The sequence below is a fragment of the Haemorhous mexicanus genome, chromosome 6 (genome assembly GCF_027477595.1).
Source record: "Haemorhous mexicanus isolate bHaeMex1 chromosome 6, bHaeMex1.pri, whole genome shotgun sequence".
Lineage (NCBI taxonomy): Eukaryota > Metazoa > Chordata > Aves > Passeriformes > Fringillidae > Haemorhous > Haemorhous mexicanus.
In genome coordinates this window covers 38,715,730-38,728,387 of record NC_082346.1, presented here as the reverse complement: position 1 = coordinate 38,728,387, position 12,658 = coordinate 38,715,730, and the positions used below count along the sequence as shown (strand labels likewise).

The 12,658-nt window shown below is 35.5% G+C and overlaps 1 protein-coding gene across 1 annotated transcript in view; it reads right to left on the bottom strand.

Moving 5' to 3' along the window:
* Positions 1 to 12,658, bottom strand: part of SCFD1 (sec1 family domain containing 1) — a 50,691-nt gene that overhangs the window by 21,488 nt on the left and 16,545 nt on the right. Inside the window, exons 10-14 of the mRNA XM_059849846.1 lie at positions 12,202 to 12,301; positions 8,978 to 9,117; positions 7,864 to 7,954; positions 7,434 to 7,507; positions 6,814 to 6,895 (exon numbers count right to left, since the gene is read on the bottom strand). Of these exons, the coding sequence (XP_059705829.1) occupies positions 6,814 to 6,895; positions 7,434 to 7,507; positions 7,864 to 7,954; positions 8,978 to 9,117; positions 12,202 to 12,301 (487 nt within the window). The remainder of the gene's footprint in view (positions 1 to 6,813; positions 6,896 to 7,433; positions 7,508 to 7,863; positions 7,955 to 8,977; positions 9,118 to 12,201; positions 12,302 to 12,658) is intronic.

The window sequence follows — 12,658 nt, the reverse complement described above, 5'->3', positions numbered from 1 at the left end:
AGAGATATGTAGTTTAAGTTAGAAATACAGTTTTAAAATTTTTATTTTTAAATAAATTATCACTAAAAGTAACTAAGGCTTGCATTATAATATGCTTTTATTAACTCTCAGAAAGTTGATGTGTATTTAATTATCATACTGAAAGTGAAAAAGCAAGTTAAGCAAGGGGCGTCTGCTGTGAATATTGAACTGGAAGAGAAGCTTTGTTTTCAACTAAGGCTTTGCCACAGCTGAAAACTACATGCCATCATACACATTACCATGTTGTACAAGGAAAAAATAATGGTCAAGTGAATATTATGTCCAATTTATTCTGAACCTCCAGGCTCTCAGACCACAAGACAATTATTCAATGCAGATAAATATGGGAAATTCCTTTATATATTAAGGCATCATCCTGAAGAAATGTTGGCAACTGCCAGCTTGGGCTGGTATGATCTTACTCAGATCAAAGGCTTGCTATAATTCACTCACACCAGAGATGGAGAAGTTTATAATTAGATTATCTTGTTAACACTGGAAAAGAAGTCTCTCATTATACAATGACACATCTAGATGTTGTGAAAATCCTTTTTAGGGAGGATGGCACAGGGACTATACAAAATTATTGAGGAAAAAGCTTTATGGAAGACACCACATGGCCATGCAAGCAATGACTGCACTGCAGCACATCTGCACAAACAGACAAGCTTTGCACTTATTGATCGTGATCTTACAAGCTAAAAAAAGAAAAATGCACTCCAGAACTTATTTTGTAACATTCCATTACAATGCAGATCATTAGGTGTGTTTGAACATTAAAATGCAGCATCACAACCAAGGTGACAGCTACTCAGCTTACAAAACCTTAGTATCTGGGAACTAACTAAATCCTGGTGTTTGAACACATTCAGCCATGTATTGGCTCCAGCAGGAGACTGGCAGAGTGGATCTCCATCTCGCTGCTTTGGAAGTGTGTCAGGTCCACACCACTGCTGCTGTGAGACTGAAATGATATTGCCAGAGTGAGCAACAGTCACTTCACATTTCTTGGGTTAAATGATTTGAGAAATTTTGCCTGATAATGCCAAAGCATTTAAAACTACTATGGCATATTTTATTCAGTGCAGTAGTAGTTGCAATGATAGGACATAAAAACTTTAGAAGTCTGGTTTTAACATATTCCTGAATTCTACTAAAATTATTCCTGAGATCACAAATAAAAAAATTAATTTCAAAAAAGTTATTTTACAACCTCTCCAAAAAAAAAAAGGTACTTCTCTAGCAGAAGGCTATCAGGATATTTCACCTTCTGAGTACTGTAAGTTCCTCAAAAATAGAGCTAGAGAAGAGAAAGCAAAGTAAAAAAGATATGAATTACAAGAATATTTTTACAGTGAAAGCATATGGTGATTATCTTATGATGCAGGTAGCTATACAATGCTTCCATTTGTCAGTCACCACTCACTAAACTCCTTGAGAAGAGCAGTTACCTGCACAGCAACAACTTAATTTAAAGCTTTTGTGGATGCTTGCAATTACAGCTAATAAAGTAAATTACCATGAAGAGCACTCAGACATGACCCCCTGCTACTTTTAGGGGCAGAAGAATGTCTTCTGTTGATTGTTATATTGACTATGACTACATGGAAGGTGCATGAAATGAGGAAAAAAAGGACTAGAGCTTCTTTCAAGCTATATTTACCTTGAGTTTATATTAAAAGAGTAGCATGAAGTCTGAATAGAACCCAGCTACCAGCCTTTTCCCAAGACCTTACATCACATGCAATTTGGTATCTGGTATACCATGTAAGACCTCAATGCTACAGTGCCTTGGAGATTTGCTGTGTTACAGTTTCCTTAAATCTCTCTATAAAGCAATTGCAAAGAAACGAGTACTATTTTTAAGTATTTCCATTACATTCACTTGCTTTTTGTATTTCATCTACATTAGTATCTTGTTATGTGAGGCTAAATTCAATGTTTTTAAGTTTAAAATATTCTTCCCTGACAAAAGGCATCCAATAAAAAAGGGATTGTCTTGAAATGTGGAAACTTTATCTTATAAAGTTAAATTGCCAAATTACTGTTGAATTTGGCAAAGCCCATATTATCTTAGCTGGTGATCTGTTTACGAGAAATTTATTCAGATGGCATGCAAAAATGTACAAAATAAAAAGATTCACTGATTCTCTGTATTTGTTTACAGATCAACTTCTAAATAAAATTTCGTAATTCAAACATCAGTTACTTTCAATTTTAAGAACAGATTGAAAATTGTTAACTTACTTGGAGCACAGGCTGGGTAAAATTCTTCTCAGCCATGTGCAACCTTTATGACTGCTTGACTATGGCTGCTGAACAAAACAGATTACCAGCAGCAAAGAAAATTCACTGGTTGCATATATGTGCTGTACTGAGCCTAAACTGAAATATTAATGATAAATGTACACTCACTCTCTTCAAAAATTTTGAGAATTACTTCTGAAGTCTGAACTCAGCACTCTTTGCGGGAAAACCCCCAAACTGAAAATCCCAAAACTTCAGGTCTATTTTTTTTTCCTATCCACTGTCTATTTTTTTTCTATCCACAACAGGGACATCAGAGGTAAGCAGCAATGTAAAACTTTTGAGCCTCTGTCTTATGTGACAAACTGAAGAGATGGATCAATATGGTAAGCCTATTCAGCTGCTTCTTCACTAGATAACTAATGAAAGTTACTAGCAAAGATCTAATAGAGCAATATTTTTCTCATACTGGTTTGCTAGGAATTGGGTGGACACCTAATCAAATTTCATATGGGTTACTGAATAGCCTTAAACACATCTAGTTACCTTTTGATAGATATCCCAGATATGCCACATCAATGAGACAGTTCTCGAAGAGCCAACTTGTCTAAGAGGTGCTGATAAGAAGCAGATGTCCCATTTAATTTAAATAAGTGCAATTTTGCTCACTCAATGGCAAACTCACAGACATGCCAAGAGGAAAAGCTGGGGAATAGGAGCTAAACAATCCTGTAGATTCAATAAAAAACACAGCAAAGAATATGTTCTTATGGGTGCCAAAATGGCAAGCAATGTGAAGTAAATCAATAATAGTAAAAAAAAAAATAAAATAAAGATGCATTTACTTTCACAGTTATTCCTTTTCTGCCTCCTGCTCTTGACTTTCTATTATGACACCTTGTTCCACACCAATCTCATTCAAGAGACCTTTCTGGCCACCCTTTCAGAAACAGGATCCTATATTGCAGTTAAAGTGCCACACTTCAGCTTGCTTTTTTAGAAAAATGTATTTGTGAAAGTTTTCAACTTATCATCTTTAGAAACAGGCTGTTTGTAAGCCAAAACTTATTTTAGGGAAAATTACTGAAGTGCATGGGAAAGTCTACTTGAGCACTGTACTCCAAAATGAACACAAAATTCCTTCTTTTTAAAGCCAGTAAGTGGAGGTAGGACCCATTAAAATCTCTTAGAGGGCAATTTTTGTAGAGACTTGCTGGAAGCTCTTTTATCCTCTTTACACTACAAAAGTTCTTAATTTTAGAGAGAGAGAATATGCAGAAGAGAGAAGACATTTTCTAAGAAACTATCTGAGGTCTTTTTCAAAAATGCTGACAGAGAAAGACCAGAAATAGCTGTGTCCAGAATGAGGGAGGCTGGTCAGGTAATTATGGTGTGCTGCTGTGGAGAGGAAGAGAAACTCTGGAAGAAGGCTGGGAGTGGCAGACACAGCCAATTCCTTTTCACTGAACTGCACAGAATCAAGATTGGAAGGTCACTGTAACCGAACCCAGAAAAAGCTGCTGTTACTAGAAGGTTAATGAATTATCAGCTCTGAACCACAGAAAAACAGCCTGGACCACGATGACCTACATATTTCACAGACACATACCATTTCACATGGTGTAAGAGCAAAATGTAACCTTATTTAAAACTGAGTACTTAAAATAGTGGAATTCCTTTAAAAATATGAATTTGAAAACTTGAAAGGCTATTGTCAATCCCAATTAAGGGGATCCCAATTAAGAGATCATTCAAAGTATCAGACCTTGAGATCAAGCAGAAGTAGATATATATAATAAAACCATGCAGGAATTAAAAAAAACAAAACCAAACTAAACCAAATACAAGTAATTTAAGACAGACAACAATACATATAAAAAATTGCCACTTAAATTCACATCTGTAGAATTCTAGAAAGAAATTATTTAATTGACTCCCCCAACAATCATTTTAGAAAAGTGTATGCATGCATCTTTTTATATTCATGATTTAACATACATCACTAATTCTATTCATATTAGAATGACATGCAAAGATAAGCATTACTTGAAACTTTAAAGCAGCTACATAGGCAACTCTAGCTCTAAATCTGTTATCTGTTTGGTCCAGACCTTTAGTGACCAGCTTCAGCAGAGGAAAAACCAATAAATGCAAAACAAGGATGCATTTGTTCTAAGCACTGACAATAAATACTTGATGGTTTGCTTCATGAAAAAGTGATGCATACTTTCCATTATTTCACTAAATCTTAAGCCAAAAAACTGTCAGGACCCGTAAGTACGTGATTAATTTCTGGTTTCCTCTTGCTGTGTCTTAGAAAATGATCCAAGGGAATGTGGAAAGCAGCTGTAAACTGAACATTAAAGTACAACCACAAGAAAAATTAAGTTCACTTAGTATATCCAAAGCAGGTTTCATTGCATTCTTCGCATAGAACCTTATATATATAGCGAAGAAAAATGTTCAGATAATTAATCTAGTAAAACCCCATAATGGATAATGCAAATAGTCTATTTTAAAGTATGAATGCACCTCCTGATTATTTTAGAAGAGAAAATATAGAAACCCGAAGAAGAGCATGGCACCCCACTAGCTCCTCATGACCTCACTTACTTGCAAAAAAAAAAAAATTCAGCCTTATCCTAATCTGGTTTCATTATGTAACTGTGCATAAAACCTATTAATCACTGAGTCAATATTTCATCAGAATTTCTTTTGAAAGTACTGGATGAGACACTGCCCTTTTTGAGAGTATTTTTGAGGAATCCATTAGGTAGCATAACGTCCTGTCTACTAAAATTCCACAGCTCAAGATTGAAAGATACTTTTTCAAACACTGGAGGGTGAAAAAAGAGGAGAGAATGGTCAAGAGAAAGCAGCTGGAATAAACTTTGCATTGATTCACTTAAAGGGCTTTGTTATAAGCATATTTCAACAGAAAAACTGCATCCGTTTGCATTAGTTTAAGACAAGTTTCCTAAATATCTGGAGATAAACTGATGCTTTTTAAATCAAAAGAAAAGATGATGGAGATGTACATATAAATATATTGAAGAAACTGCATGGCCATTAGTCTCACAATTTTTTTTGACATTTATACAATAAGAAGGTGAAGAGCCTGAGTGCTTTGCAGTACCAGAATTAAGAATTGTGGAGGAATGGACCACCACTCCTAGGGCACTCCCTAATAGCAGGCTCCCTATCAGAGCAGAAAGCCAAGGGCTGGTTGAGTGCCCAGATAAGGCAATTCCTTCCACCTCTGGGTAATCAAGTGCACTGCTATCACTTAATACATCTGACTCCAGCTCACTGCCAATAGGACGCTGGAAAGCCAAACTGATGTTACTTCCATTCTACATCTTGCTCTGAAACTTGTTTTCCAACCAACAAATCATATAGAATACTACTGGTCTAGGCCTGCCATTATCATGCCAGTATCCTTCCTGGAAAAGTGAATTTACAGTCAAGGCATCAAAATATTAATATTGTTGACTTCAATTTTTTTTCAGTGGTAATAAAGTACTGCTTTTAAACTGTCAGATATGAAAACTGACATACCTAATAGTGTACTAGCCCCTACAGTAAGGAGCTAAGCAAAGACACTTACCTCTTCTCCAACTTTATAAATAGGTAAAATGAATTCATTAATTTAATTGCAGAATTAATCCTTTGTTCATATGGCGCACTTAAAAAAATTTCAGTAGCAATAATAACTGAGGACAGATCTTACATTCTTTACAAATGTTAAAGCTAGCTTCAAAAACACATTGCCTTCCAAGAATTTTAAGTAGCTTGGGGTAAAACTCTCTAATTACTGATTTTCAGTGAGACTTGGTGTTTGAAACACCTTCCAAAACTGAAAAGAATGTCAGCATTTCTGAAAGCCTCATCTACAATTTCTGTTTTCATGCTGTGAAAACAAATCCATTTTCCAAGTTATCCTAGCAGTAACCAGGGCCTTCACTTGACACGAATGCCTCTGCAAGGTCCCTGACAAAAGCAGCAGACTTAAAACAGGAAAGACAAACCCCCTTGGGAAGTTCTTAAATTACCACAAGACATCTAACACAGACCCTGCTGGCAAGAGCACTTCAGTAAGTTGCATCATTATTGCCACATCTCTGGGTATGAGTTTTGCTGGTGAGCAGTCAACAGTGCCCTTCTGACAAACACATACAGAACAGAAGATTGCTTAGACTGAAGTCATGAACTGCCATGATACATCTCTAAAACAAACAAAACACTACCATCATAAACTTATTTTTCGAAAGACTTCAACCCACAATAACAGCTGTGGCCACCATTAAAAAATGAGAATATACTAGTAAATTCTGATAAGAAAAGAACTGGTGTTCTTTGCTTTCCATGCAGAGGCATTCAAAATTCATTCTCTCTCACCCTTCAACACTAAGTAATGCTACCCAGTGAATTCTGAAAAAGCAGCACCATTGAGAAGGCTCATTTTCTTACCTTCACTGCCTCAAAAATATTCCTTAAGCTAAAGAGAACTACTGACAGAAAACTCAAGTTAGAGAGCAACTGTACCTTTATGTGCTCCAAAACGGCTGTTGCAACATTTGTATGAAGATCAATGAGCCTCTTCTTTTCCAGAAGTTCTGGAAGAGAGCTGGAGAGATTAAATACAAACTAACCTGCTGATTTGCACTGTTAGTTGAATTGTGTAGTGTATACAGTGGGCACTACAACATTTAAAGAATAATAGAACAGTCTGGGTTGGAAAGCTATTTAAAATCTAAAATTACAGAATAGGGTTGGAACTAAAAAATGACAACATTAAGATGTAAAGATTCTCATGACCATACCTGAAGAAGGAAATTTAAAATTTTTTTTTTAATGAAAGAATGCAGAGGTTGGGGATTTTGGTGGAACAGGGCAAGCAAATCTATGATGCACTTAGATTACTTGTCTTTGCTGAGGAAAGACTCCAAAGTCAAACACATTGTGGAAGTTACATATGCAAGCACTGGTTTAGGACACTGCATTTAACTTTATCAGAATTATAAAGCATTTAAACTATATTACAGACCTGAACAGCCTCCATTGAAAGATATTTATTTCAAAGAATACTAAAAGTACAATAACAAAAAAAATTAGAAATGGTTCACAGACAATGAAACAACAATAATGCACTACTGACTACTTACCTGACAGCTGAAGTCAGCTTAGCTGTATTATCTGAAAGCATACTTATTGCTCCTTCATCCTCCCCTTCAATGCCCTGGGTTTTGAGGAAGGGTTTGAAAAGAGGAATAAAAATAGTCATAATAAATACAAACATCATGCATGCAGATAAAGTCAGTACATTTAGAAACTATTTTCTCATAATGGTATTAATGTCCGGATTGTGTTTTTCAGTTAGTATGGAAGTTATATAATTGCAACACCAATGAACAAGAAATTGAAACTTCTCATGAAATATAGTACTTCTAGTCCTACTTTTAAGATCATACCATGCCTAAAATTCAGCATGCAGTGTACATTTTTGTCCACGGGATGACAAGGGTGGGCTAGGCATCTCTACAAGCCCTATCATGTGTTTTATTACATAAAACACATACAGGTGATAAAACTTACCATGATACTTTTAAGTCTTTTGACTTCATCTTCTTGGGCTCTGTAAGATTCCAGTTCTTGCTGAACAGACTCGGCCACCTCTGGAAAAGGACTAATGCAATAGTCTGCATTAAGCTCAGTTAAACCAACAAACTGAAATACTAGAACCAGACAATAAAAACCTTTTTGGAAATAACAATATACAAATCATGCAGCAGAATCAAATCAGTGAAAATAGTGACATCTTGACATAACGTAAGTTTACTTAAACTTTCTAAGATATATTCACTGCCTTCCATAATTTTATGTAGTTTTGGTAAGAACAATTTTGAGCTCCGTAACAAAGAAATAACAGACAATTAACATGGACAATGAATACTGGCAAAGATCATTCCTTATGTGGTGGTTTGACCCTGATTGCATGCCAGTTGCTCACCAAGTGACTCTATCACTTCTCTCCTCAGCAAGAGAGAGGAGAAAGCAAGGTAGAAAAACCCCTAAAGTCATGGGTTGGTTGAAAAAATGAAAGCTTATGTGTGAAAGCAAAGGAAAATGACAGGTTTTATTCTCTACTTCCCACCAACAGATATATGTGGCCATTTCTCAGGAAGCAGGGCTTCAGTAAGCAGAGCAGTTGCTCCAGAAGAAAAACATTAAAAAAAAATCCCATTGAATGCTGCACACTTCTCCTTTCTCTTAGCTTTTATTGTTGAACAGTGGAATGGAATGATATGGTATGGTACAGTATGGCATGGAAAAGTATGGAGTATCTCTTTGGTCAGTTTAGGTGAGATGTCCTGGCCATGCCCCCTCCCAGGATCTTGCCCACCCTCAGCCTGCTGGTGAGGGGGAATGTTGGGGAGACAGTGCTGATGCTGTGGGAGCACTGCCCAGCAGTAGCCAAAACATTGGTGTGTTACAGACACCTTTCCAGCTACCAGGGCAAAGCACAGCACTGTGAGGGCTGCTGTGGGGAATGAACTTCACCTCAGCCAGACCCAACACACCTTAAAAAGAAAGGCCCCCAAGGTAGAAAAGATTTTCAAATAAGCTTAAAACAGAGCTACCATACATGAAGAATACTTAGAATCTATATTGACTAAATTAATATAAACTGTGTACCTTTACGGCTTACCTGCCCTTATGCTTTTGCCAGAATTTATCAGATGAAGTTAAATCGTAGGACTTCTTATTTTTTTTCTTAGGTCTTGCACCTGCTGGAGTGCTTTCTGTTCCTGTTGATTCTTCCAAGTTAACTCTATTCAAATGGAAATCCTATAACAAAGAAGAATCTTATGTAAATATTTGACAATTTAATTGTTTATTCAGTCTTTTATACTCAACAAAATATTTTCTAGAATATTTTCTAAAAAAAATATTAACACAGCTATTATTACAACTCATATAGAAGGCAAGAAACAGTTTACTACTTAAGTAAATAATAACAACAGCAATATAAGGACTCCAAAATTACTCACAGTTACTGAACTGTGATCAGTTCAATACTAAGCAAGGCAATGATTGTTATGCAAAGACATTTGATTATCTCATATGCAAGCACTCTTCTGACACTGAACTTTGAACACTGTTTTCTGCATAGAAAAGGAGTTATTTAGCAAGGACTGCGCTCCAGCAACTCCAAAACTTTGAAGTAGAAAAGTATCTATGTTGCAGACAAAAAGTGTTTCTAAATCTGTTCACTTACACAGCTACAACATATGTATCAATACTGCCAAGAAGCTGATGACATCAGCAACAGGATTATTCACCATGAGGACTACTTAGCCACACCTTCACAGCTCTTTCCCTAATTTTTTGAGCACTAGTAAAATAGTGAATTAATCATAAAGCAAAACTTTGCAACAAAGCTGCTATTTTTCCACATAGTTTTTCTTCTTCCACAGATTCATGAACATAGCAATTACATTGCTTTGCTAGAGGACACAATTATGCTCACATCACCAACTGCTCCTTCGGGTCTTCTAGTTCTTTCTCCCACTGCCAAAGACTGCCCTGTATTTTCTGCAGCTTACCTATTCTCTCTGGTTTTCAACAAAGAGTATCAATAAATATTCCACTTGCTGACTTTGTCCTAGCTCTTTTCAAGGACATTTAAAACTTCAAAGGAGCTCTTTGCTTGACAAATAATGATAGAGTAAGATCTTCAACTACACAGAAACTGTTATGAACCTTTCAGAATAGATTTTTTTTCCAGAAATAAAATATCACTTTATTATTGTATACAGAAATGGATCACTGTGAGTGAAACTGTCAATAAAGTTTTAAAATGTTTCTAGCTATCCCTTCGAAGGAACTTAAATACTACAAATGATCCATGCCAGAACAGAAACATAACCAAGTAGCTACTCAAAGGAAACACATGCAGTTGATGAGCACAAACCTCATCTTACAAGAGGTATTTAATGTTTCAGCAAAAAAATAGTATATTTCAAGCACACATATTTGATAAAAACTTGAAGAGAAAAAAATTAATTTGATTGCATATTTAGCTATAATTTTTAATGGAGATCTATGTTTTGGATCATTTTAACTCACCAGCGTTTTCAAGTTAGTTTTGCCATTTACACATTTTCCTAAAATAATTCTTATTGCTTAGCATTCTTCCTTTCAACTCCCCATTTTGTCCTTTTAAGGCTTTCTAACCATGCCTCCCATTTTTCTGTATCCATGGATGAAAGGTTTTTTATTCGTAAATAGAAATCCCTTCATGTAAGCATGTTTCTGTGTAGAAACAGCATGGTTATAATCTCAGTGGATGCAGCACTCAACTTTGTGCCTGGGTAGTTTAACACTGCACAGTATTCCTGGACTATTGTAACTGAGACCTTAAACAAAACCCAGTTTGTTTGAAAGCTGAGTTTACATAACCAACATCTTGGTAACAATTTCATGGTTGCAATTTATGGCCTCTTAAAAGGCTACTGCACTTATTTCATGAAAGTATGTGATGAGTTTGGCAAGCTTGCCTTAAGGCCAATAACTTGACTAGTTTTGAAATTTAACTTTTGCCCGTGTCATGGAACCACAGACCACTTGGTTACAATTTCACTAAAAAAATTCCTAATCTGTGCACTTTTAAGATGCAACATTTAACAGGTTGGTCCAGAGAAACTACAGAAGCCTGATGCAGCAGAGATCCAATCTTGCTGAGTAGGTCTTCCAGGGTTATTCCAATACCCCACCAGATTTGTAGCACTAGCTGTCCTTAGCCTCCAGTACATCTTTGATCACTCTGCATCCTGATGAACTGAAGTCCTATCCCAACTCATGCTTGAGGCCACCCAACACTAATTTAAAAAGAAACCTGTAGAAATTCACTACTTCTGTCTGCAAGTCTCTAGCCAGTTCAAAAACTGTGTTTTTTTCAGATACCCCCTTCCTAAAGAAACTAGGTCAAAAATTATTATTTGCAGAAAGCACCCTTAAGTTTAACAGCAAATGACTTGTGATAATATATTAATTACATAAAATAAAATTTACAAGTGCCCTAAAACATTATGTTAGTGCTGAAGTATTTTCATCCTAGAAACAGAAGTTTCTGGACACTGTGGATGACTACCAACTTTGTACATCAACACATATGTCCATGTGCATATTTCATGTATGCCTCTAACAGTCTCAAAAATAAATCCAAAATAATTCTCAAAGTCAGATATTGAAATTATTTTCACAAATAACTCTCAGCAGACAAAAAAACTCCAGATAGTAATTACTCTTACTCTTTTTTAAAAACATTATTTACTCCACACCTATACACAAAATGCACAAATCTGAGGTAAACAGAATGAGCAATCATTCAAATACATTTCTACTATTGGTTTTATAAAATAAACCTGAGGAAATAAAGGCAGTTTAAGGTTATCTAAATTAAAAAAAAAAAAAAAATCTGTTTTAGATTCCTTACAGTAGGACTGTATACCACTCTGCACTGAACACCTACACCACCTTGTGGAGAAAACCAGGAAAAAGTATTTTTAGAAGTTCAAACTAAAACCAAAACTGGTTTAAAAACACATAAAAATCATTTGTTTTTCAAAACTGAATTGCACTCCCTGGAGTCTGGATATTACATAACATACAGATCATGACCTACTGAAAAAAAGCCAGGATTGCTGAATTAGTGATCTGGTGATACCAAGATTCCAACTTTCAAAATATTTGAGAAATTATTGTTAAATAAACCTTCTAGAGAAAATCTTCCAAGTTGTTCATTATTAAAACAACTTCTGAATAAAAGTGACAAACCAGATTTTGGATTAAGAGAGAACCCGATAATAATTTTTAACAACAAACTGAGTGAAAAAATAGTTTTCATAACAAAATCAGATTTATCCTTACCAGAACATCATGCACTAAAGCTTGGTATGTCCAAGTATGATGTAGAGGAGTTGCTAAATCTATGTTTCTGTCAACAAGGACTAATAAGGGCCTTTGGAAGCTGAAAAGATGACACTTTGTTAGTACTTCTTTAAACATGGCTAAAGCACCCCAGTAACATCCTGAGTGGTATCAGCCACCTTATACATCTATTTCAAGATAAAACCAAAACTGCCTACTGCTGAGCTTCTCCAGCCTTCCCAAAAATAACTGGGGCCAATCACTTTGATAAATTCCATTAATCACATCTTACTAATGATAAAGAGATTATTTTATACTAAGTGAAATTACCAATATATAAATATTGAGCAGAAGTTGAAACACTGACTTTTTACATATTGACTAATACATCTTAGTGTGGATACACATTTGAGTTCCAAAAAACTGTTTCAGTGGGTAGTATTTGACCTTAATCCCC